At 48.7% G+C, this 25,932-nt stretch overlaps 7 protein-coding genes across 7 annotated transcripts; 4 read left to right on the top strand and 3 right to left on the bottom strand.

Annotated features, from left to right (window-relative positions):
• Positions 1-1,805: 1,805 nt before the first annotated feature.
• On the top strand, positions 1,806-3,784 carry CTHT_0027580 (uncharacterized protein; the record flags this gene model as incomplete). Its single annotated transcript, XM_006693152.1, has 5 exons — positions 1,806-2,216; positions 2,367-2,645; positions 2,712-2,928; positions 2,987-3,639; positions 3,701-3,784. 5 exons carry the CDS (start codon positions 1,806-1,808, stop codon positions 3,782-3,784), a joined length of 1,644 nt encoding a protein of 547 aa, XP_006693215.1.
• Positions 3,785-4,524: 740 nt separating this feature from the next.
• On the bottom strand, positions 4,525-4,992 carry CTHT_0027570 (uncharacterized protein; the record flags this gene model as incomplete). The annotated part of the gene is made up of 1 exon (XM_006693151.1): positions 4,525-4,992. One exon carries the CDS (start codon positions 4,990-4,992, stop codon positions 4,525-4,527), a length of 468 nt encoding a protein of 155 aa, XP_006693214.1.
• Positions 4,993-6,901: 1,909 nt separating this feature from the next.
• On the top strand, positions 6,902-8,549 carry CTHT_0027560 (putative art-4 protein; the record flags this gene model as incomplete). Its single annotated transcript, XM_006693150.1, has 5 exons — positions 6,902-7,166; positions 7,220-7,416; positions 7,473-7,815; positions 7,872-8,007; positions 8,063-8,549. The coding sequence occupies 5 exons, from the start codon at positions 6,902-6,904 to the stop codon at positions 8,547-8,549; spliced, it is 1,428 nt and encodes a 475-aa protein (XP_006693213.1).
• A 327-nt stretch (positions 8,550-8,876) lies between these two features.
• Positions 8,877-9,212, bottom strand: CTHT_0027550 (uncharacterized protein; the record flags this gene model as incomplete). Its single annotated transcript, XM_006693149.1, has 1 exon — positions 8,877-9,212. The coding sequence occupies one exon, from the start codon at positions 9,210-9,212 to the stop codon at positions 8,877-8,879; it is 336 nt and encodes a 111-aa protein (XP_006693212.1).
• A 5,228-nt stretch (positions 9,213-14,440) lies between these two features.
• On the top strand, positions 14,441-15,412 carry CTHT_0027540 (uncharacterized protein; the record flags this gene model as incomplete). Its single annotated transcript, XM_006693148.1, has 3 exons — positions 14,441-14,453; positions 14,516-14,575; positions 14,649-15,412. 3 exons carry the CDS (start codon positions 14,441-14,443, stop codon positions 15,410-15,412), a joined length of 837 nt encoding a protein of 278 aa, XP_006693211.1.
• Positions 15,413-17,096: 1,684 nt separating this feature from the next.
• On the bottom strand, positions 17,097-17,868 carry CTHT_0027530 (uncharacterized protein; the record flags this gene model as incomplete). Its single annotated transcript, XM_006693147.1, has 3 exons — positions 17,097-17,210; positions 17,269-17,606; positions 17,721-17,868. 3 exons carry the CDS (start codon positions 17,866-17,868, stop codon positions 17,097-17,099), a joined length of 600 nt encoding a protein of 199 aa, XP_006693210.1.
• A 1,297-nt stretch (positions 17,869-19,165) lies between these two features.
• On the top strand, positions 19,166-19,807 carry CTHT_0027520 (uncharacterized protein; the record flags this gene model as incomplete). Its single annotated transcript, XM_006693146.1, has 2 exons — positions 19,166-19,223; positions 19,644-19,807. The coding sequence occupies 2 exons, from the start codon at positions 19,166-19,168 to the stop codon at positions 19,805-19,807; spliced, it is 222 nt and encodes a 73-aa protein (XP_006693209.1).
• Positions 19,808-25,932: the final 6,125 nt, after the last annotated feature.

Below are 25,932 nucleotides of genomic sequence, written 5' to 3'. Positions count from 1 at the left end.
CTACTTATCACACAGACTTCGACAACGTTACTTTCTAGAAGAGTTGGCGATCGCTAGTCGTTGCCTTTTGCATGCACTACCAACTCCGTACCGCCACTAATGTACGCCGAGTGTTAGCACAGCTACGTGTAAGAAGGAAACCTGGAGTATGAAAAAGCGAGACGTGGGAGCATCGGACTGGTAATGGACTGGCAATGATCAAGCTCGTCTTGGCGTTGCAGGGCAGTAAGGCGATCTTACACGACAGCAACGCTCGCCCAAGCCGTCGGGAACAGGACAGGACGCGAAAACTGATCACCACAACAATGGACTTGAACTTGACATGAGCGTCAAAACGCTCAAACGCAAAACGCTACAACAGGCAAGGCGGAAAAAAACAGGAACAGCAAAACCGCTCAACGCTCTGATTCGCCTCCAGATTCTCGCGTGGGCTCCAGACCTCCATATCCCTAGGACGTTGTCGTTGATCAGACCATCCCTCGTTCGATCCGATCCCAGAAAAAAGTTTCGTTTTCTTCACGGATTAAACATTGTACCATGGGCCAGTCAGATCGACGAACGTCCAGGTGGCAGTGGGTACGGCGCAGGGTCCAACTCGACAAAAAAACCTGGAAAACGTACATTTTTTTTGAGTTGCCCCGGGCGTCGTCCGACATTGGCACAGAAGCCGTCCGCAGGCAACAAAATTTTGAAAAATTTGAAGCCATCAACGCCGCGGCCGACGTCGTAATGTAGTGCGGATTAGCTCCAGTACCTGCGGATTACGCTACAACGTGGATGCACAAGTCGAGGCTACAGTGCAGGTACAGCGTAGCACGCTAGCGCACATCGCAGCGTTCCTTTCCCGCCGAATGCACCTCCCCTTCAATTTCCCGTCCCAGGAACGCTGGCGTGCTGCGATTTGAAGGGAGGGAAGGTGCAGACCGTGAGGAAAACCCCACCTTATTACCCCTCCGGGTCCTGAGCTTCACTTGGCAGTTCCCCCATTGAGATCCACGTGAAAGGGACAAGGTCTCAAACCAAAACCAGGATCCACGATGCTTCGCTCTGGCAGTGTCCACAGCGAGCCGTGTATTTTGTTTTTTTGTTAGCGCAAGTTTTTTTATTGTACCTGGTGCCAGCAACAGCCGCCCCAACTGCCACCCCTGCCAAGTCCCTCGACTCCGACGGCAACCCCTGCCGCACAAAACCCCTGCTCCCTTGCTCCCCTCCACGGACTATCGACTGCTGCTGCGGGAACCAGAAAACAGAGCGACTGCCCACTTCCATCCGCCTTCTTCTTCAGTCGCTCAGTCCCTTTCCACCACTTCCTCCAGGACTTTTCGATTCTCCCACTCCTGCGACTCGACTCCTCTTGCTGACCGCCGCCGCTCCCACTGCGACAGCGGAGACCATCGGGATCCAAACTGAGGACGACGAGCCCAGCAACACCCCAGCAACAACGACGACTTTTAACTGCACGACCACGGCAATCATTCAGTCGCACAGCTCCCCGGTCGCTGTCTTCTGCATTAGACAAATCCAGACGTTCCTATCCCCCCAGGATTCTAGGAATCCAAGGCGTCGGCCACCCAATTGGCATTTGCAGTTTCCAGAACTCGCCGCCTGTTCGTGCCCCACAGCGTCACGAGCACAGCGTCGGCTCCAGCTTCAAGCTCCTATTCGTGCTGCCACACGTAACTCGGCCGACTGCAGACCGCCCGTCCGGTGGCCGATCAGCCGCCGCCACCGCCCCGCTGGAAAGATAGCATTGAGTCCCAGTCCACGTACATTTGTGTACAACGTAGCGAACGAATAGCACAATCATGGGTCTGTTTTCGAGAAGGGATCGGGGCCCGAGGGCGGGCGAGAACCCGCAGCCATCTGTCCCCAACTCTCAGTCAAAATCGTCGCTCACCTCGGGATCATCGAGCTACATTGCTCCCATCAACACAAGCGCTCGCGTCATGAACCGCACTTCGGCTGGCACTACGAGCACCATGGGCGGCCCGGGTACCCCGCTGACTCCTTTCTCGCCGAGTCCCATTCCCAGCATCCCCATGCCGAGGCCCCCCGACCCGCAGCTCGATCCCGCGGGCTACCTTCGCAGTCTGCCCGCCGTCAGAGATCGCTGTAAGATTATCATGACAAAAGCCTGTCGAAATGAGCTGCGTCACTTCGATGTCGATATGCGAAAGTTCCCAGATGTCGTTTCTTTTGTCGCGAATATCATCAAGGTAAGTTGGTTCTGCTGCTGCGCCATGAGGTGTACCCCATCGATGAAGACTGTGCGACTCGCTGGTGTTCCCCCCCCCTCCATCGAAATCACTCCAATTGTGTTCCACCATTTTTTTTTTCGCCAAGTGCATCCGCTAACCAAGACGCAGCGTGATTACGATGCGCCGTTTACGAACATTCCTCCTCATGGACGTTATCAGCACTTCGCCGTGGGCGGTCGTGACAGAATTGCCCACCTGCTAGCTACCTGGCCTCCTGAAGAGGTCGACAATACCGAGAAGTGTAAGCGCATTATCGATCTTTTCCTCGTCAGCGTGCTTTTGGACGCCGGCGCCGGTACAAATTGGAGCTACAAGAGCCCAGAAAATGGCCGTATCTACAGGAGATCAGAGGGTATTGCGCTCGCTAGCTTGGATATGTTTAAGTCTGTAAGTGGCTGTCTGGGGGGTTGCCATGGCAAGTTTTACACTCAGCCGCTGACCAAACACCCACAGGGTTTGTTTTCTGGGAACAAGAGCAACAAACATCAGGTAGACAAGGAGGGCCTCAAACACTTGACCGTTGAAGCCCTCGCCCAAGGGTTGCAGTCGCGCCCCGGGAACGAGATAGCTGGCCTTGAGGGCAGGGCACAACTTCTGATCCGTCTCGCCACGGCCCTTGATCAGAACAAGGAGTTCTTCGGCGAGGAGGGCCGGCCAGGCAATATGCTCGGTAAAGAACATGTCATTCCATCCGTTGAGTTGACTCGGGGCTAATTTCGCAATCGCAGACCATATCCTTTCTCATCCCGCGACACAGGCCTCCAGTGTCATCATCGTTCCCGTTCCTGTGCTCTGGAACGTACTCATGAACGGTCTTGCCTCAATCTGGCCGCCTTCGAGGACAGCGATTAATGGTGTCTCACTTGGCGACGCTTGGCCATGCAGCTCGATGCCGCAACCCACTCAGTCCCCCACTAGCCCAACCTTCTCGCCTTTCCCAAATACGACGGGCCAGTCTAACGGAGTGGCCCCGTGGGAGAGCATTCTCCCGTTCCACAAGCTCACTCAGTGGCTTACCTACTCCCTCATGCAGCCAATGCAGAGTATCATGAAGATCCAGTTTGCTGGCCAGGAAATGCTCACGGGCCTGCCCGAGTACCGAAATGGTGGCTTGTTCATTGACATGGGCGTTCTCACCCTTAAGCCAGAGGATATGGAGCGGGGCCTGAAGAACTATGCTGAGTACTGCGAGCGGACTGGAACCAAGGGCGTCGAAGTTGCCCCTATGTTTGAGCCTGGTGATGACGTCATTGTTGAATGGCGTGGTGTGACGGTCGGCTTCCTAGACATTTTGCATATGGAGGTCAACAAAGCGCTCAAGAATGAGCTGAATGGGAATGAATTGACCCTGGCCCAGGTGTTAGAGGCTGGAAGCTGGAAGGTGGGTTCTCCCAACTATTTCCAGCTAAGATCCGTTGGCATATGAAACTAACTATAAACAGGGTGGTCGGGAAATCGCTGAGGTTAGCCGGCCCAATACCAAGGAGCCGCCTATTTTGATTGACAGCGACGGGACTGTGTTCTAAGGGTTGCTTGGGGCGAGGGAGGGGAATCGTATGTTGGAACTGGGTTAAGCAAAAAATATATAGGGCATGAAATACCTTATGGGCGGTAGCAAGCGTTGTAAGTCAGGATGGGCAGGAGGCAGGCAGGGGAAAGTGGCTTTTCATAACACGGATTGGATGGAACAGGAGTGATGGGAAATCTCTGTTTTCATGCTATCGTTCCGTTGCATCATTGTCTCATTTTGTTGCTGCTCTCTTCAGACTAGGTGCTTCCTGCCTTGCTGGAAAGGCGTTGCATTGTCCTTGCTCACCTTTCATATGTGTATTCTTATCGTTGGCTGGGATGCCAATATTCATCAAGTTCCAGATATTCCTGGTTGAACGGAAGATGGTCATGGCTTGCAATGAAAGTTGGATGTGATACTGTCATCCATGGTGCTTGAAGAGACTAGATGCCTTGATTTGTTTATCTGTGCCAAGTTTCTCATTGTCCATCTCCAACCATGGTTTTCACATAAAATATTCACATGGAGATAGAGGTGCTGGGAAGTTGGGAAACGGCCAATCATTGAGTCCAGCATTCAGGCTACCTCCCGATGTCCCCTCACATATCACAACCACCCGTCGACGACGCACAAAACCTAGTTATGATTTAAAACCTAACAGACCATTATCTACCTCCTGTTCTGTCCAGATACCCTCGATCAGCAATTGTCAGCTTTTAGTATCAACCCAACTCATCCAAGCTCTCAAAATCCTTCCTAGTCTGCGCAAAGCGTCAAAGTAACATCCTTCTCTGCCGTGCAAACCTTCACCTGGCTACCTGCCGGCGGCACACCAGTAGGCCAAATAATCTTCTGGCAAGTCGGCTCAGCGCTGGCAACAACAAGCTTCTTCCCAATGAAAGCATCGCCAAACACATCGCTCAGGTCGTACCAGATCCCAGCGCCATCGAGGTTGTACGCAAAAATTGTCTGTGGCACGCCAGGGGTATAGAGACCATTCTCGGGGATTGTGATTTTTAGCGCGCGGCCGCCCGTGATGGGGTCGCGAGAAAATTGCTCTGCGTAGGAGGCGCCCTGTTGCAAGCGGTAGGGCGCTGAGATGTTGGTGCCGACAGACCAGAGCCAAACAGTTTCGGTGCAGTTGTTACGGACGCGGGCGTAGCCTACATTGGGGAGGGCCACTGTGGCTAGGGGGAGGGTGAGGGAGACAAGGGAGAGCTTCATCGAGGCTGTGTTGATTAGATCTAGAGTCTTGGGTTGAAGTGAGAATGAAGACTTGTGATGGAGGTAGTCGTTGAGATTCGAGTTGAATGAGCTGAAAGGCCAGAAGAGTCGCGTTCTTATATTATTGTCCAACAGACATCTCCAGGCATCCTTCAGATCCCGTCTACCCTTCCCATCGCCGGTCTTGCTCCGCTCCTCACCAGCTTCCCTGTCTTTCCGATCCTGACTGCCATCACCTGCCACAAGTTCTCATGGAGTAAGAGAAACTCTCAAATACGATGTCGAGAGGGTATGATTGGAACAACCAGGTGACTTTGAAGGTAAACGCTGCTTGGACCTTGGCCTACACTGACAGGGTAAGTCAGGTGGTCTCCAACTGCCACGATACACCCTAGCAAAGATCGTATTTGAAGAAGGATTGGCAATGGCTATGCCGAAAAGAATTGCAAGGCGTTATGTAACATGGAGTGTGGAAGGCAAGAGACTTGCTGGCATAACACTTTGCTGACATGCTCCTGAACTCAACTGTGCGGTTGGGCCATAACACGTGGGAATGAAGAGTGTACCTATGTAAGAAGGATCTGAACGATGGTCTATCCTCAAGATGCTGCAACAACAGATTCTGCTCGGCGTTGACCATCTCCTTTGCCGGGGACTACATACATCGTCGTAGTAGCCGTTAGAACCCAGCCATGCAGGTCTCAGTGGAACCGGAATTCTGACAACCAAGCTTTTGAAAATTGAAAAAGTCATCTCATCCAGCTCCAAGAAGTCAGTCCGAGATCTTGTCCGAACCGGCAGTGCTACCCAAACTCCAGGTGAAGATCCCAGCCCTGCGGATAAAGCTTGCGCGCAGGTCGGTCGGTTGGTGGCAACACCAGCCGGAATCCATCTTACCGTCTTACTGAGCACAATATCAAATGGGTGGTTGCTCTGCAATAACGCGTTGGGTGCGATGAACTCATTGCTGTTTACGGCTTGCCCAAGTGGACAACCCGACCGAAGCGGCTCGTATATGCAGCCAGTGAGCATGCGGCTATGTCTTGGCAGACGCATGTAGCGCTGGTGATCGTCCTACTGAGAAGCATCCGAGCTCGGGAGTACCCGGTCGTTCCGGAAAAAAGCTCAGCTTGAGGTGGTAAGCAGCTACGCATCGAGATGGGACATGTTGTACTAGGGGCTGATGTGGACATTGCCGATGTCCCGGCAGCATCGATTCTTCAACGTGACCTCACTCACCACAGATGATCTTCCAAGATATGGTGTTGGGCAGTTTAGTCATGGCAGTATCTCGATAAATATAGAAATTGTAGTTTAACGAGGATCAATCAATCAGGTGACTGAATTAAGCAGGGCCTTCAACAACTAAGGCTTGCGGGATCCTGCTCTTCATTCTTAAAAATGATTGGATGATTGGGAAAAAGACTGGAATAAGACAACTTCAGAAAAGGCTCCGAATCAAGCCTTTGCAAAACATACACACCAGATCCTTTCAGCATGATTCCTTAGGCACGGCAATCTTGTTTCTATTGGGAGCATGAGTCAAATCAGAGAGAGCGCTCGAGTGGGGGGATTGACACCTAAACATGCCAACAGAAATTTGCACAATTGAAAGGATTTAAACAGTTCATTCGTTTGAGGGCCTGAGACAAGTCTGGATCTGTGATCTTTCTGACGGGCACGTGGCGTTGGAACGAAGTGGGGTTTGGCCGTTCACCGCCCGCCAAGATCAGTATTCCGCCATGCTACCCCGCCTAAATCTCAAGAAATTCACTGGTCATACAGCTGCGCAATACCGCGAGTCTACGGCAACCTCGAACATCACTCCATCTGGATATCATGGAGTCAAATGCTTGATCTGCTGCCAATTATATCGCTTCAGGACCAATCTTTTACCAAGAATCTCTCAATGGAGCAAGACACGAGCTCTGCTGCCCTCCAGGCAGTTGAGCATCAGGACCCCACCCCCACTGTTACGACAAACACAAGTGCGACAGCCAGCACCAGTGCTTTGGCGGTCTCTGTCGCAACTGGTGCTTCTACGCCAGCCTCCGAGAAGCCTATCCACGCATTGGTTATTGATGCCAATGCTATCATCAAGAATGACCCATCGGTATCGACCCTGCTTGCCCGGGCCGATGAATTGTATACCATCCCCGCTGTAGTGGCTGAGAGTATGTTCTTCGCCATCTCATCGTTGACAGCCATATGCTGAACCTGTACCTAGTCCGTGATGAGGCCACAAGACTTCGGTTCCAAACAACACTGGCCCCCTTTTTGAAGCTTAGAACCCCTCGTCCTGAATCCGTCCAATTCATTATCACCTTCGCCCGGAAGACGGGTGACTTGCAAGTCCTGTCACGGCCTGATCTGCAGCTTCTTGCCCTGACCTACGAGTTGGAAATTGAGAAGAATGGAGGTGATGTACGTTCTGTTGTTCCTGGCCATTATCACAGCAAAGACTGACTCATGATGGTTAGTGGCGGTTAAGAAAGGATCCTACCCAGAGAAACCTGAATGGGAAACCCCCCGGGATTGAAGAGAAAGCAGATTTGAGGCAAAAAGAGAGCACAGAAGGGTCAGATATTGCCATACCCGAAGAATATTCAGTTGCTGTTACTGAGAAGAAGGAGGGGGAAGAGGAGAAGCAGCTAGAGCAAAAGACCTCTGCATCAGACACAAAAGCGTCTCAGGCAATGACCGAGCCGGTGACAGAGCAATTAGAGGAGCTCAAGTTGGATGAGTCCACTGCCGGTGATAATAAATCAGAGGAGGAAAACCCAGATGATGAACCGGAAGATGACAGTGATGGAGAATGGATCAGTAAGCTTCCTGACACTCACATGAACCTGGCACCTGCTAACACGATGAAACTACAGCCCCGACCAATATCAGAAAATATCAAGCACGCGCAAATGCTTTGACTGTCCCAGAGCCTGTTCAAGAGACAATGAAGGTAGCCTTAATCACTGCTGATATGGCAATGCGCAATGTCGCCTTGAGAATCAACCTCAAGTGAGTGAAGTGAAAGTCAATTGTGATTTCTTAACACACACGCTGACTGTTCCAGCCTGCTTGATACCGGCTTTTCTCGCATCACACATCTAAAGACTTGGATTTTGAGATGCCACGGCTGCTACAAAGTGTGCAAGGACACATCAAAACAGTTCTGCCCTTCATGTGGGCAACCAACTTTGACAAGGGTGTCATGCACCACAGATGCGATGGGCAACTTCACACTGCACTTAAAAAAGAACTGGCAGTGGAACAACAGAGGCAATGTGTACAGCATCCCAAAGCCAACACATGGCTCAGCAAGCGGCAAAGGCACCCATGTTAAGGGTGGAGGTAAGAATGGCTGGGGGAGGGAGCTGATCCTTGCAGAGGACCAGAAGGAATACCAGAAGAAGCTTCAGGAACAGCGGCGGACAAAATATCAGGACCTCTTGGATCCCGATTATCTTCCTGGGATCCTGACAGGTGCTAGGAGTCAGAGCAGTGGTGGGAGGATTAGAGTTGGAGCAGGTCGCAATGTTAATGCAAAGAAGAGGAGGTGAAGATGAAGGGCTCATCGGTCACAACAATCCTAATCACCAAGATCACGAAATAGAGAAAAGTTGGTATAACACTATGACCCTCAAAGAGCCAAGCGCATGTGTTTTATTCACTACCGAACGCCATGTACCTAAGGTGAGCAAACCAACCGATCAACGCCACCATTTTTGATCCATGATCCGGTCCGATACGCCCATAGAAAACACAAGTTGTTCCCCCGGAAATGTCAGAGTTCGCAGACGCAATTGCAAGTGCTAGATCCATTGGGGACGCAGGTTAGCACTGAACTCGTAAGCATAGCAAATCGAGTGTAGTAGCGCGTACAGTTCTCAAGCAGAAGAATTGGTTAATGCCTTATTCTTGCCAGAAGTCTGCTCAGCGAGCTCCTTCTGCGTGGCAAGTTCCATCTCTATGGCAGTCTTCGCGGCCGCCTCAGCGGCGGCTTGCGCCTTCGCAACAGCGGCGCGGGCCTTCTCGTTCTCCTGCGCATAATGCAGAGCAAACAGAGGAGCATAACGCTTGTGCATCATTAAGCGGTGACGGGACCACTTGTCATCAGGCGAAAAACGAGCCGGGTGGGCAGACTTGGTAACCTGGCCGTTCAGAACCTTCTTCAGGGTGTAGATTCGACCACCCTGGCCGTCGGGAACAAACATTAGATGCATTGCTGCAAGACTGCCTTAGTATTTGGTTTGGGAGAAGAGTGGTTGTGACTGAGGTGCTTGTTTGTAAGGTTCGTCAACTTATTGGTTTCGTTGCGAAAGAGGGAAGGAGAATGAATTTGCGTACGTTCTGGATCAGCCATGATTATTTTCTCTTATCGCTAGCGCGATTGAAAATCCGTTAATTTACCGTTATCGCACCGTGGATAAAAGGAATGCGTGCCGTTCAAATGTACCAGATTACGGTAGCGACTTACTCTGGGTCTTTGGAAACGGTAAATCTCGGTTGCTTGCATCGTTTGTGGGGAAGGGAAAACGGTGGTACACGGCTTGACCGACCGTTTAGATTTTTTATAGTTGATGCTCCACCTGTGCGCATCCCACCAATCGAGTCATCCTCTCCACGGCGCAGCATACCCCACGTAGCAATTGTGCACAGGCCACAACCGTCTTTGCACACCAGAGCCGCTTTCTCTTTCAGGATCTGAAGTCCTAAGCTTTCGGCATAGCACAATGAGAGGCACCATTGCATTGAAGCTGTAGACTTTGAATCACGTGACACTTTAGCATCAGCAAAGTCTTTGATACCACTTTTCTCATCGCTCATTTTAAATGTGAAAAGCTTTTGATGTGCCTGGCTTTTGCTTCTAGGTCTTCAATCACGATAGCCTATTCTAAAGCTATACTGAAAGGCCTCAACATAGTTACAGTTCGCCTGACTGCAAGCCATTTGCTTCTTGATTTTCAACTGATGAACTCGGCATCAAGATATGGGGGCGATGGAATGGCAACTAATAAGCTAGCAATCCGCAGTACGATGATCTTCCAGCAGCCAGACAAGTACTCACCATCTGTCGACTGTTAGCCCTCAGCTATCCACCCCTCTAAAGGCTCTCGAGCTTCATAGTACTGGCAGTTTTGCAGGATGCAAGTTAACAAGTGTCTGACCCACTAACCGTAAGGCAAAGTTGACAACAGGGCATACCAATATCCCATATCATTGAAGCATAGCCCTGCTGTTGGTAGTCGGCTTACTTCTGGAGAACAGGGTCAATTAGGCTGTTCCTAAACAATACTTATCGACAGGTCTCCTTTGCTGCTCCTAATGACGTGCACAGCCTCGTCGTCTCCCATTGGACACGAACACCTGCGTAGCAGCCGCTGCCTGAGTAACGAAGCGAAGTATCGTCGAACGAGGCATCACCTAAGACCAATAACTTCGCCCTACAGTATTGCCCCGAAACTGTACGACCGAGTCATATTTAAGCCACACTCACTCTCCCATCTTCTCCTAGCCAAACTTAATCTATAATCCTCACTCTCAGTGTCTTGCGATTGTGCGCTCAGCTCTTGCCGTATACCCGCTTGCTAACCAAGCATGTCTCCCAGAGGTAGAAGCCCAGATGAGGTCAGCATGATGTCCGATGATGATGAATGGACAGTTTGGAGTAACGGCGATGGTTCCGAGTCCTCAGACTCAAGTGACTCCGACTCTGCTTTGTCGTCGACGGATCTTCGGGCAGACCGTGCTCCTGTAGTGTAAGAGAGTCGTTCTTGCAGTATGGTCATCAATCTTGTTTCTGGCCGATCTGTTTTAGCTCTCTAGGGCAGGGAGAACATGATCGTCCCGTTTACGAGTGTTGAGAATTTTCCTAGTTCCCAGAAAGGCGACATGCAGTTAGCTGCCGGAAGCTTTTTGGTGTCAAGTTCGAGAAGTTCCAGTACAGGAAGAATAGCGTTTGCTATCGCGCACAGCCGTTGACTCAAGATGAACTGGCTGCAATGCACCTTCGAGCTATTGAGGAGTATCAAGCCAAACATAGGCGTTGTTGGTTTTCCTGTGCTTTGGACAGTGGCAAGACGTATGAAGAAGATCTTGAGAAGCGGTGCAGAAAGCTGCCGAATCTCATGTAGAAGGCTCTCACCGCACTTCTTTTGGAGAGGGACCGAGCCACCTCAACTCGCTATCGCACAAGGACATGGATCGTTGTCGCCATGGAAGAGCGGGTTCGCCATCGGTTTACCAAACCCGGATTTGTCGAGCCACAACGCCGTCGAACTTTCTATAGCAAACGGCGTGGTAACAACGACGGCCCTCTATGCTTCAACTTTTTGATCCGAGGGGTTGAAATAGGAGATCATACCGAAGCTGGCGCTGTCAACACATTTACCAAGTCCTACAATCCTTGCGGAAAGGCCGATATTGCAGAAGCCCGCCAAAAGATTCACGAACGGTAGATCCAACAGGAAGCCGACCGTCGTAAAGCTTCAGAGAACTTATGTGAACGTTCCGTATCGCCTCCGCCGTATCACTCCCGTCGAAGCCCTGAGGACCAAGTCAGTCATGACAGTCAGGACGAGGAGGACGACGACGATAGTGCCAGTCGTTCTACTACGTGGTCGCAATCCGACTGCACTCGTCGGGGGCCGTATTACTCGGGTAGACTTACGCCTACTCCATCCCCTCTCCCGCCCCTCCCCCGCTTTTCAACAACCCACCCTTTCAGCCTCCTCCATCGTTCCAGGGTTCCAATGGCAACAATGAGTCCAATCCAACCTTTCCTCTTCACAGTGCTTCATCCGAAAAGTTCAGTACGAACCTCCCGCTGCCCTCTTACAGCCCACCAAACCCCGCTACCTGCGAGCTCTGCCACGTCTCAGTTCCCTGTTCACACGTTCCTCGATATCTCCCCAGTTCTCGCCCCATCCTGACGTGGGTCGGCGTGAACTACCATCCGCCTTGCCCAGCTTGCGTTTGAATCAGGCACTACCCCCAATATCCTCTGCTACCGCCCTAGTCCCCTCCTTCGCACTACGTGCCGCCGCCGCCGCCGATGTTCATCAGCCCTGCTCCGCAACCTTTTACTTCTGTTGCGGTTCCCCCGGTCACGAACCGTCCATTAAACCCTCCTTCTCCGCCGTCGGGGAACACCTCACCTATCAGTCGGACTCCCCCGCCGCCGCCGTCTCCTCTTCCATTGACGGCTCCGAGCTTGTCGACCAGGGATTGGTCACTGTCGTCACTGTCAGATGGAGCCCGTACGCCGATCAACGAGGCTTCTGGAGATAAAGATGCCGTGAGGGCTGTGTCCGACAGCAATGACAACAATATGTGAAGCAGTTGGGGTGGGATCAATAATCTTTGCTGCCGGTCGGGGATGATGAATGGGGAAGTGGGGAGAGGGGTTCAGCCTCGCAGTCGGCTAATGTCGAAGACGACGAGACCGATGTGGAATAGCATGGTGTAGGTTGGGGAGATCGTGATGGCGCTCTAGTTCTGTAGGAGGAATGCAGTAGAGAAGGGAAAATTGGGTTTTGTGGAAAGGACAGGCTAGTTACGGTTGGTTGCTACTGGTCTTGGTAAGTCGGAGTTTCCACTCTTTGTGATGATCGATGATTTTGTGTCATGTTAACAGCTCTTACATGGAGTCTAGTCAATGATGGCAAACTCATGTGCAGATCTTGGCATGTTCTGCGCTCATATTCCTTGTTTGGGTACCTAGCACACTTTCTAGAAGTACTTATCTTCACTGTTCTTTACATTACTTGCTCATCAGAGCTTGGTTCATACCATGATGATCCTGGCTTTACGAAGTGCTCACTATCTTTCCAGTCTTATTGCGCGTCAACAGATTATGTTACTTAGACGGTACCTTTCGCAATGAGCAAATGCTTACTATTCAAGGACTGAGTAGCTTCCAATAGCTGGATTCGTTGCTGCACTGTGTCACTTCAATTATCTTGACTGGTCAAAGCTTGAACCTATTTGACTTTCCTACAGTGGAATTGCGGGAGTGAGTCGACGGTCACAGGGAAGGAAGGCCGCGTCCGTATGATTTAGTTCCAAAGACGCTGACAAGTCTAACTGCAATAAAACGTAGCTTCGAGCATCCCAAGTCCCGTATCATTGACAATCGGTCTCGCAAATGAAAGCGAAGGATATTGCTATGGAAAGAGAAGCAAAAATGACCACTTGACAAAGAACTGGACACGTTCATGTTGAATGAACGTTGAAAACAGCTTTACAGCATGAAAGTATACCTAACTATAATGTGTGGATATGGCACATGAGCCGATATCAGCATACATGTTCCCCTAGATGTCCTCGAAGCACTATAATCTGCCAAGCTTTTTTTCGCTAGCGTCTTGGCGAGGTCTGCGGCGCTCTAGGGCACTTTTGGACAAGAAGCTAACACAAAATAAACCGTGGAACATCTTGTACATGCCAGGCCTCTTCATTTCCCGCAGCTGCTTAATTCATTACTCGTCCCATTGAATTGAGGTTTCTGATAGTCCAGGAAGACGATGTCAGCACATGAACCTTGTTAATTTGCAGGTCCTTGTCGTCGACCTCTTGAGGACATTCTTCTGTTGGGGTTCTGGATGATAGACCAGTCAAGTTGGAGAACACTATTTGAGACTTATTATTGGTTGAGAATGAATCTGGTGAACAATTTAGGAAAGTGGAGTGCACCTAAAATTAGTGATGGATATCCACCGTTAAGCATCCTCGGTTTTGATTTAAGCGCCAGTATGGGACAACATGGAATAATTCTTTGGAACGACGATGTGGCCGTTCAAACCAGATCAGGTCTCGACGACGATTGGGCTGATCCATGAGATTTCACGGTCTTGGAAGTATAGATGCTACAGGCCAAAAAAAGGAAAAAAAGGCCTTTGGGTTTAACTCAGGGGACAGCGGTTGACCAGGCCGAGGAGCGCTTACCGGAAACAACGACAGCAAACCAATTAGCGCGTGCCAGGGAGCGGTTAAACCATACATACGGGGCTTGTGGCTCTCCAGCTAAGAGCACATAGAATGAAGAGACGGAACACAGCCGGCGGTTCTCCATTCTTTGACAGTAAAAAAACAGTTCTTGATAAACATATGTATAAAGTTGTCGAGGACCCTGAGAAAACAAGCGAGCAATCCTTTGTGTTCTTAGTACAGACCTGTTCTTTGTTGTTGGAGGTTTGCAGTGGCCCTGGTTTTGGCCGCCTCGCAATATTATATATTGTAATCGATCTGATCTTTTCTTACCGTCCGGTCCTGTGATGCCCTTACTCGTTGCTCATTGTTTTGGAGCTTTGTTGCCGGTTAACAAAGCTGAGACTTTGTTTTGTTTATTCTTAATTTTCATCCCTTACTCTGGATACCCAACTTTATATTCTCGATAATCTCCAAAATGGCGTTCAAATTTAATACTACAATTTTCTGGAAACTAGCCAAGATGGCTGTTCAGCGTGAGTAATAGTATCCTATGTTTCAAGTTCAAAGCCGACTGTTGGAGCTGACGAGTCAATAGCTGCCAGTATTGCCCGTGGAGCGCACTTCTTCTTAATTATACCCACAGTAATCCTTTTTGGTAAGCTACAGACGCAGCTATCACGTCTTTTCTTGTTATTAGGGAATCTAAGATGCGCTGACTACTTCCTTAGCACTCTGTTTAACAGGCTGCATCTCTACTTCACCAGGATTACCTAACATCTACATCGTTTCCCTCCGCTCCAACGCACCTATCACTATCAGCAACAATATTACCATCAACCTTCCTACCCAGATCCGCATCGGCTACTACGGTATTTGTGCCATTGACAACGATGGTACCCGTTGCCATTCAGTGCCGGTAGAAGCTATCCACCATGTTAATGATATTACGGACAAACTATTCAAAAACAAGCATGAACCCTTGAGCAACTCTTCTTCGCCGGTTGTCAACCCGAATGATCGCACCCTCGTCAAGACAGCCGTCACGCTCCAGTCTCAGGTCTTCTTCTCTGCCCTCCCCTTCGCAGGTGTCTCCTTCTTGCTGGGTGTCCTCCTACTTCTAGTCTTACAGCGTCTAACTTCGTCGTCGTCCGCTACCTTCTTCCGCCGCAGCACTTACACGTTCCTCTTTGGCTCGGTTGCTTTGACTCTCTGCGCCGCTGTAGCAACCGCGCAAGGAAGTGCCGCGCTGGAGCACTTCGGTACCATTTTTGAGATGGACGAGGAAGATGGCATCATAGTAAAGAGAGGTTTGGCACTGCAGATCATGCAGTGGTTCATACTTGGCTTGCAGATGCTGTTTGGGATCCTCGTTCCGTTCGTGATAAGCTCGTCTCAGAGGGACAACGCAGTGGCTAAGGCGGAGCTTGAGAGAGGTGACATTGGGAGCATCCACTCCACTTTCAGAGGACCGAGGGTGCGCGAACTGGACTAAGCAGATATTCGTTAGTTTGAGGGCTAGACTGGGGCAATAGAAAAGTGATACATTGCTGGCAGATGCTGGCCACCTGTTATTTTGAGAAGGTCCCCGAGAGACAGCTGCAAAATCACGGGACTAAGCTGAGATCAGTTGAACTCAATAGCGAGGACTCTGCATATTTCGCCATTACCTTGCTTTCATTAGTATGATAAAGGACGTAAAAGGGAGATTTCTCGATCACCGATCGTTCTTAAATGGACCAAACTCCTCTGTTCCATCGCTCACGATATGGAAACTGCCCTTGGAGGTAGATCACTCTTGCCCCGTTCTCAATATCCCATTCAAATCTTGGCATCAAGAAAAGCTTATCACTTAACTCCATGATCAAGCGGTTAGATGCCTTGGTGGAGCCATAAGCTGGCTGCTCTATCGACTCTTCGACCACTTCCGTGTCTGCCTCAGAGTCAAGACTCTCACAGCCTGACTGCTCAGAGTGCTCGGATGAGCTAAGAAGTATCAAAATGGCGCTGTGGACCTGTCTGGCGTAGGTTCGTGTGACTTGTACTGAGAGACCCTGTACTCACAATCGCCCCTCATGACTAGCTCTTGAATGGGCTGGAGTTTTGTCAAGGTCCAGAGGAGCTTGGCGTTGTAGTTGGAACCGTAATTTATGCACTTGTTGAACGGACTGGATAGTGAATCTTGGACGGTAAACCAAGCATCTCCGTCCAAATACCTGGCGAATGATCCAGTAGACAATCATCTTTTTGTAATTGTATGTAAGTTTCTCTTCCTTACTGGCACAGGCAGAGCAACGAACTGCGGTCCCTTCCACCATGGGCCTCAGTCCGTATTATCAAGCCAAAGCATAACATTCCAACACCAATTTTTGATGTCACTTTTTAAACCTTCGCCCATGATTACTGACGGTAAGTCTGGAAACAGAAATGATCGCTAGGGAATCTCTGTTGTGACGGTTGTGAAGGATTTCCCCAATGCGTGGCCAGGTCGATCAGAAACCTGATGGGAAGTTGGAGAATAGCTGCTCAAGAGCTTTCTTCACCCGACGCATCACTCGCAAATACTGGTCATAGAGATTGTTTATTATCTCTTAGCGGACAGCGTTGAGCGCCTGAGTTGACGCAAGAACTCGTGACGCTAGCAAGAGCGAAAAAAATGGTCAGTAATTCTTTATGAGCAACAAAAGGAGAACGCAATTTTCGATCTTAAAGTTTAAGAGTACATTTGGCAGTTCGGAACAGGGAGGTATTCTGACCCTCGTTTGGAGGTGGGTGAAATATATGTAATTGTTGAAGAAGTCATTGGACTCGATACTCAAAAGCTGTGAAGTCTTCTTCGGAAGTCAAGCGAAAGAGATGAAGATAGTTTGGGCGCGGTTGGAGAACTCAGAAGGAAGGGAACGTCCCGAACGGAGTTCTGAAAGAAGATGCCTGCCTGGTAATGCCTGGATAGCAAGTGATGACTAATTTTCGATAGAAAGCCCTGCACGCAATCAAAGTACCCATCACAAAGGACTCATCAGTCAAGTTTCGTTGCGGATAGCAGATTTATCAGGTAAACTCTGATAGATGCTACAATATCTGTGATGTGTATTTACACTGTGATCTCCAGAAATGAGATTTCAAAACCACTTCGTGCGCCAAAGAGCATTGGATCGAGAAGCTGCAGTGGTCACAGATCACATCAGGCCCATAGCTCCGAGGAGAGCAACAATTGTACCAAAAGCCGCTATATGAAGCGGTGCACCCTTTGCGAAGTCGCTCGCAGCATTGTTGTCTGTGCCTGTCTCCTGCTACATGCAGTTTAGCTACGAACTTTGCAGTGTTTGCATTGAAGGGACCAAATCGTACCGCAGCCGCAGAGGTAGCAGCCAACTGACTGGTATCTGACTTTGACTCCGTTGTGGACGGCGTTTCCGTCACAGGAACCTCAGATGCTTTGGTGTGGGTCGCGGAAAGGAACTTCGTCTTAGTCACCGTTGGTGTCGGTAAAGCCGACGAAACACCATTTTCATCGGCTGGAGAGGGTGTGGGTGTCAGTCCGCAGGAGGACGCAATCGCGCTGATGCCAGCTTCATAAAAGCGCCAGATGTCAAACTCTAAAGCACAGTCGAGACACTCCTCATAGTAGGCTGTCCAGCTATCGCTCTCGCAATGGCTTGGCGTGCGGCCGACAGAGATAACGTTGCCTGAATGGTGAGATTACTGGTCAGCGGGATCTGGTATCCTTAAAATGGACACAGAATGGATAAAATAACTTTAAGGCGTAGTTGTTTGCTTCAAATAGAGGACTCCTCACATACCGCAGTTTTCATGGCATTCATACTGTGGTGTCCCAGGTTCGGGGTTCTGCCGTTGGTTAATCAGAGCAGGAGTTGAGTCTGCCACTGCGTTTGGAGCATGTAGGCCAATGAGTCCGGCAATAAGAACACTATCCAGCAGTGCCCGCATCGTTCGTTGCTCCGGTCGGTAGAGCTTGACTCGGTAACTTAAATGAGAAGATTAAGTAAGAAAACACAAAGATATAGAATAAGTCATCACCGCACAACAAGAAGAAAAGAGAGAGAAGTTATGGTGAGAGCCCGGGAGGATCGCAGGAGGATGAAAGGTATGGGCCGCACTTGGCCTTCCATGATCATTGGCGTGAGCTCTTATGGGAGATGCCGAGCCAATGTGTTCACTGCAACAATGCGCCAAAGCCCTGCAAGAGGGCGGGACAAGACAGCTGAGCTGCGGCCCAGAGGTGCCATGACGACAACTTCCGCGTAAGCTTGGAACGGTCGACAACCAGCTGAACATGCAACAGGTAGGTGTCCTGCACGGCGACTTTGGTCATTAGTCAGAGCCAGGTCTCAGCCAGTGAACAACACAGCCAACGATAGGCTGCGAGAGCTTGGGTAGTAACCGACTACGGCCCCACCTGTCACCTCCGTCTAGTGATGCTGCGGTCTCAGAAAACCAATCGTGGTTGGTGATCTAATCACAAGTGGGGTAGCATGCTCACAAGCTTATCTGATCATCTGATAAAGTTTTAAGCAATGCCCAGCCGATTATCTGCATGAGAACGCTGACTGAGCCAACAGGAGTACGACTCGACAATCCCATTCGTAAATCAAGGCACCTGACTGACCATATAAGAAAGGAATGTGTCGTTTGTGATTATGGTGGCAAAGCAAAAACTCGTGAGCGGCAACCTTACGATTGGACGACATGGACATCGCCTACAGTCCACGATCCACAGGTACAATATCACTATCATCTAGTTTGTTTCCCCCGAGCAAATGCTCCCTTCAAACACAATGAAGCATACTTCACGAGCTTAGAACTAGTTCTAATGGGAAGTGAATGGCAGGATTTAGAAGCAGGTCTATATACGGAGGTTTGAAGCCATGCTCGCAAGCCGATGGTTAACCAGACACCGGACCCCGGTTGGACACCATGGATGTCAATGGCAAGATAACCCTGAGATCCTTGTGTTACCTGGCCCCCCCGGGGTGGTGGTGCTGGTACAATCGTTAAGATAGCTGTCTGGGTTCGTATATCAGCCGGCGTTCTGTTCCCGCACTTTCTTCCCCAGAAGCATCCTTCAAAGATAGATCATAACACCTGTTGCGAAAAGCGTCACTCTGTTCATTATACTCTTATCCAAGAGACAGAGCCTCTATCAGAGAACAGGCTATATCGTCATCTTATGACAAAAGATGGCTGCGCTAAGTTCTTGCTGCCTTTAGCAGCCACAACAGGTGTCATGGGTCACTCCAAAAAGATGGGCCCTACTGCCTTTGGTGGCCGCCCGACCTGGCATGGTCAGAGAAGGCCGATAACACGCCCCCATGCTGCTCAGTCGTAACTGCGACAAATTGGACTGCCATTCAAATGGATAATCTTCCTCCGTATAATGGAAGTCTGAAGTTTCATACTGACAATAGCGCCAGAAGAAAATGGCAAAATTAGCCTTACAGCTCAAGATGGCTCCTACAACGTCGAATTGAGCATCTCATTCAACATCAAAAAGTTTTCAAAAACAGTTTTGCTTCAAACAAACCTCTAAGGTCTCCCGTCGAGTTCAAGTTCTACTCACCAAGCTCATAGACTCTCATTCCCAAGCCGACTTCGTTCCCCCGATCACCCAAATAACCCCCGAAGTCGGCCCCGCTTCTGGGACCGTCTTCCCAGGCACCAACGCCACACTTCAGCTAAATACATCGCTGACTTCGACCGCCCAGAGAGCCGAACCTTCTACACCTGCACCGACATCACCTTCGTCGATGCTTCGCAGTTCAACCCGGCCAGTGTGCCCTGCTTCAATGCCACAGACTCCGAGAACGACGTCCCTCCGCCAACAACTACCGGGACTCCGACAAACCTACCCGATCACGGCGAGGACTGACCGCCTTTGGAGATTCCGGACAAAGATTTCGATAGCAGTGGCAGCAGTGGTGATGGCCTGTCAAGAGGGCCATCGCTGGTGCCGTGGTAGGATCTGTCGGTTGAGTGGTCTTGCTGATAGGTTGGTGTTGTGGTTTTATCGGGAGAGACTGAGACGGTGGCTGTTGGAGAGACAAGTAGGCAATTGTGATACGTCTACAACATTTTTCATTACTAACCGTTCCGGGCCATGACTAGCTTCAACCACAGCGCGATAGGTCAGGAGTCAAGTGGGTAGAGGACCCAGCTAAGGACTCGACTGCATTGGCACCTGAGACAATCCGTATGGGAAACTTGTCTTAGCTGAGATATGATGATACGGTATAATATCAGCTGGTGGACAAGGGTTTAAATAATTCTTTGTTTTTTGACTTAACGGGGAAACTACCAAGAACAATGATTGGTGTTTCTCTGAAGATCACGGGTACAATGGCCACGGCAACCTTATATTACCGACAACTCCTGGGCAACGATCACCCCTCAGCAGCCCAACCCTAGCGGGTTTATTCAACTTGGTACTTACTTTGCCCAAGAGCCTTTGATTCTGAATTGTCAGTGAAACAAAGAGTTCACGGATTGTCATAACCCAGAACATGCAAGCTGATATTGTTGTCAAAAAGTTCCATGTTTGGTTTGCATTCATGAATTCAATTCAGATCATTGACAAAATATAATTAGCTTGAACTCAGGGTAATTGTCCTTCATTCTGACCTAACAAATATGCTAGTAGAATTTAGTTCACAAGTTACTTGAAACGTCGACTACTTGGCACAGAACCAAGCTCAGCTTACTAGTCCGATCTCATAAAGAGTGCCCATCGTCTCTGTCAGCCATTACACTCCTTGGCCAACGTAAAGATCACCTGTGGACTCAGTTCAACAACTAATCTTACAAGAATCTAGAGAAACTACCATCACAATAACGACCCAGATCGTCTCAATGACACGGGTGCTCATTTAATTCTTATCCAATCGCACGTACAGATATTCCCTTTGCACAAGGGAGAAGTGGCGTGAAGAGCACTATTGGTCTGGAACTTGTACAAGACGTCTTTTTTATATGCCATCATGGCGAGCCTATCCCTGCTCACTATATAAACCAAAAACTCGGGTGAGGAAAGTTTGTTAAGGGTATGGAGTCGTAGAGTTTAAGAGGGTAGGTTGACGATCCATGAGTCGAAGACGTTATAGCACCCCTTTTAGGTAAAGGCATTCAACACCGAGTCATCAACTGTTTGTAAAGGAGAGTACAGGGTATCTCCGGATGAACTTTTGCAAAGGTACATCCTCGAATCGACTGTTCATGACAATCGCAGCCAAATACAACATTACTCATGTCTCCGGAAGAAGAAAGCACATGAACAGATGTACGGTAAGAAGTATTTCAAGTAGACAACCACAGATGCCTGCAATCTTGTCGAAAATGACTTCAAACCTTCATGAGTGCCTCACTTGTTGCTGCTGTTGCTGTCATCCTTAAAGTCCTGATGTTATACCTGGGCCATTAGCGTTCAACGTAACAAATGCCCTATCAACAGAAAACAGTAGCGGTGCAACAAGGAATACACAAGGATACTTCACATACTGTTGGAAGCCCTTGATAGATTAGGACCTTCAAGAAGGTTTACAGATTTGACTTTGGTCTGCGGATGGTTGGCGTTTTGCCTAGGGCCAGGACGAGGCTTCTGTGAAGAACGTGCAGAGGTAGCAGATGCGATCGGCTTTCGAACAGTCTTGATATCAGCTGGTGTCGGATGAGCAGGCAGAACGTCACTGTTGTGCTTGTTCACCCCTGTTCCTAACACCTCCCCTTTAAGACTGTTCTCCTGATGCTTCTTGTTGGCCTTTCCAGCAAGCGCATTCATCTTCGGGGTCTTGGAATATGCACGAAGGTCCACTTGAGGAGCCTTGAACCCGTTAGGCAGCATTTGAGTGGCATACATGCAGGGAACAGTGCGAAATCGCTGGCGTACACACGCGATACCACAGCCACGCAATTTGTTGACTTCCGACGAAGTCATTAGGGGAGCCATACCCGCCTGATAGAGATCATATTGGGTTTGACAGGGAAGTCTGAAAAAGCTTGCACGGTAATAACTCAGGTTTGAGCCATGTTTGTTTCTTGACGCCTGTTTAGCTGATTCAGAATGGACCCCAACAACTCTGAGAGGCAACCGAACAGGCGTTGTGGTTGTTGAAATAGTTCGGGTGACAACTGTGCGGGTAATGCAGGCTACGACATGCTGTTTGTGGTCTTCTGTGGTAAAGAATGCGCATCTTAGTATGTTCAACATTGACCAAAACGCTTCGGATGTCATTGACCGTACCAGCTTTGCAGGTTGTGCTGCTTCCAGATGTAGCCAGGACTGCTTGAGTCTTTTTGGGAATATGTGAATTCGGTATGATATGTTGTAGGGTCTGTTTCTTTTGCATTCGCCCGGTTATTTGTCGAGGCCCCTTTTCAGAGCTGGGTTTGATGCTATTGATTACCAACATTCAGTCATACCTCTAAAATGGCACGGAGGAAGTTGACTATGTTGCGATCCATCAGTAGATAGCCCTCGGAAACTTCCTTTCTATATAATAGAGAATCCCCACTTCAGTTTCACGTAAGAAATACTCGTACATATGGATCTTAGCATAGCAAACATGGCTTGTATTACTAGGTACGAATCAAATTATCGTGCGTTGGAGAGTTGCTACAACTCTTTCCCTCCAATCATACAATCCTACGGTGATGATGCTCTTAAGTGTCATTGAAGCGTTGCCAAGAAGATCTAACAGCAAACCCGGCTGCTCTCTGGACTCAGTTTACAAGGGAGCTTGCTTATGAAGATTGACTAGAGCGGGCCAGATGATGACTCGGTTGGCCTGTTTGAGTAGCGGCCCTGAGACTGGTCCCGACCTACGGTCTCTTTCGCAGGTGAGGTCGGTGGCCTTGCCGAACGAGACTCCAACATGGCCACACAAAGCTAACCCAGTCCAAAATACAGCATCAGTCGACAATCTGGTCCCTTTTACGTCCGAAGAGAAATTATTGTGACTTTTCGTGATATTTGCATACTCCAGACTCCCTCTATGCCTGTACCGATCTAGTTAATATCTTCTACATAGCTAAAAATCACCGCAATTACAGTTGAAGCCAGAACACAAAGATGCAGGTTCAATGACTCTGTAAGATACTATATTGTGTTCTTGAAGACGCTAAGGATAGAGTATATCTGAGCCTGTCTAACCTGGTTCAGGTATTTCCAACATTGTACCTTAATATTTGAACATAGCCTTTATTTCTCATAAATCTGCTTAGAGACTTGACCTCCTGCGTTATCAATTCCTGATAGTTCTCGAAAAAGATCCTATAGCAGCATTAATAGTAGGTTTTCCCAACTATTTTTCGGCGTGAAAAGGCTTCGGGTGCTTATGTCGTTGATGCCTATCACAACATTCCCATAAGCAGACTGTTTCCTTCCACGTATCTTCTAGGCCACAGTAATATGAGCATAAGAATCCATCACATCGCCTCGCAGTTGAGTATGTGTAACCGCACCGGTAGCTGTAATTAGTGGTTGCGCACATTGTGAACATTCATAGTCTATGTTGTTATGTTATTTTTCCTGAGCAAAAACGGCTTAGGTACAAAACTAGATCTGAACTGTAATATTAGTGAATCTTAGAAGCTGATGGTATGTTGGGACTTTGGAACCTTGAGGGCACAAGTCGATTTCATCCTGAACTCCTGGTACAACGTCAAGGGGCTTTGCAGGGTTATGACTACGTCTTCTAGCATTGAGGACACTCCACTCTTTGCAGAGAATTTAAATTTGTTTTAATCCATTGGAGGTGAAATGCCAGAATCCATAATCACTCTTCAGGTGCTTCATAAGCATTCGTGTTTGCTCTACCATGGGTATTCTGCTCCAATGTTGATGCATAATGTCCTTTAAGGTGAATGGTTCATTGACCCAGAAAAAATGTAACCTTGAAATATGCAACAAGAACCTTGCACATGTTAGCACATATTCTTTTGATAAGACGACTGTGAAAAGCGCCTTAACATTTGCGGATGTGGAAGACTCACTCGAAGGTAACCATCTCTATTTTTCTCGCCCCAGTCTTAACCAGAATTCTAATACTGTGACAACTAAGCAAACTATGCAATAACAACAACCAATACAGAGGAAGCTTCCGACTGTCCTGTGGCTACTGATACGAGTGCGGCCCACCTCCGTGCCGTCCATTAAGTATAGCATGACGTTGCCCCGCCAGGAATTACTTCATGCCACAATCATAGCAGTATCAACCGACAAAAGTGAGAGTGCTAATGCTCATGCCAATGCACTCGACATTGGGGTCTCATTGTTTGGTCTCGCATTGCTTCAATATTCTCACTGGCTTCTTATGCCAGCAAAATGTGTAGATGAACATCTTCAGTTTCACACATCCTGAGCAGGGTGTTTCTAGATCTTGTAGCTCTGTGGCAGATAGAAAACATCTTCGCCATTGGAGCTACTCAGAAATCATTAGTGTGGGTTCAAGCAAGAGCTTCAAGGTTGCAAACCCAAAATAAGTACAGGAACTGGAAATAGAGGTGAAGAGAGCAAAAGGCTTTTTATCTTCGCCTTGAAGGAAATGGTACCTCCTGCTAGCCTGTAACCGCTCACATTGCAAGTGGGGTGATGCACATTCCAAGGCTAGTCAGCGAATAGGTAGACTTTGTTCATGGCAGTTTTATATAACAATGATAAAGGCCCCTGTTGTGTCAGTGCCTAGAGCGTCCAGGCTAAGAATAGCTGCGACTAACCTCACATAAGTCTTATGTCTTGGTACTGTTCATGTTTGTTGACTTTCACAGTCATGTGGTAAACCAATGTATGGCAGCACAATTCGTCTCCAAGCGATATCATTGTCAAAGATGGCCAATAAGACGATTTGGCTAAACTATGTATTGCACCCACTCTTCAAGCCTGTAAAGCAACATGTCGACTAAATAAAGCTTTCCAAGTCTTTGAAAAACAACTGAGGGTGTTTCTTGGATATCTCAATCAGTGATTTAGGAAACATTTTGTTTACGTTATGCCTAAGACTGCGTTTCTCTATACGGAATGATCTCCAAGTTACTTTTTCTAGAGCCTTGGCCCAGTAGACCGACTGACCTTACACAGAGTTGTTCCTCCTGCATCTCCAACACTTTCCGTCTTGCTTGTCAAGCGTGACAATAGTAATTTGATCACACAGAGCATCATTTTTGTGCCAGGGACACTCCTGAATCGTCTTCTCTTTGCAGTAGCAATCCTGCTCCTTTTGCTTTTTCTCGCACATGCTCGCAGCTTGATGCTGTTGGTAGCGGGTGACACAGAGGCTCGAGATCTATCAGGATAACTTAACACAAAAAGTAAGTTTGATGAACTGGAAGGATGTGGAGGCACAAATGCTTGGAAATGTCAGAGTTGCAGATTCAAGGTCACCGAGAATCCTTTGTGTTCATATTTTGAGGATATAATATCGAACAGGCTTATTTTAATAGCCAGTTCCAGTGTCGATATTGCATCGCAGTACATCTTTAGTTTCTGCTCCCATGCCCTGTTTCAGTGTCACTGGGTAAAGAAAACATGATCCTGGCACCTTGTTAGGTTCAAGCTTTTCTTTAGATCTGGTGGGGCAATGTTAGAACGTATTCAACCTAGAGAAAATATATATTGTGATGGCCTCCTGATGGAGTTATTGATCATCGAAATTCAAGAAAAATCAAACTAATGTTTTATCAATGGACAGCAGCTGTTCCACAGTTCTCTCAGGGATCAGGTGTGGCTTATTTACATTTTAAAGTTCGAGACCCAGCGGTTCAATTGCTCTCCTCATGTTTGCTGAGGAACCAGAGTGGCGGAAACTAAAGGCATATATTAGGGATAATATACTTTTTTACAGTCGATCAAAGTTGCCTGTTCTCGAAGCGGTCCATCTTAACAAGTCAGTAAATGGGTACAAACACTCCACCATTTGACAGTACAGGCAGGATATTAGTCGTCGAAGTTGAGTAGCCCTTATCTTCAAGTGTGCCAAAATACTCGTTGGTGCTCTCGGAGATCTT

This window comes from Thermochaetoides thermophila (assembly GCF_000221225.1).
Source record: "Thermochaetoides thermophila DSM 1495 unplaced genomic scaffold scf7180000011816, whole genome shotgun sequence".
Lineage (NCBI taxonomy): Eukaryota > Fungi > Ascomycota > Sordariomycetes > Sordariales > Chaetomiaceae > Thermochaetoides > Thermochaetoides thermophila.
The sequence above is the reverse complement of the archived record's forward strand: the minus strand, read 5'-3'. Positions and strand labels throughout refer to the sequence as shown.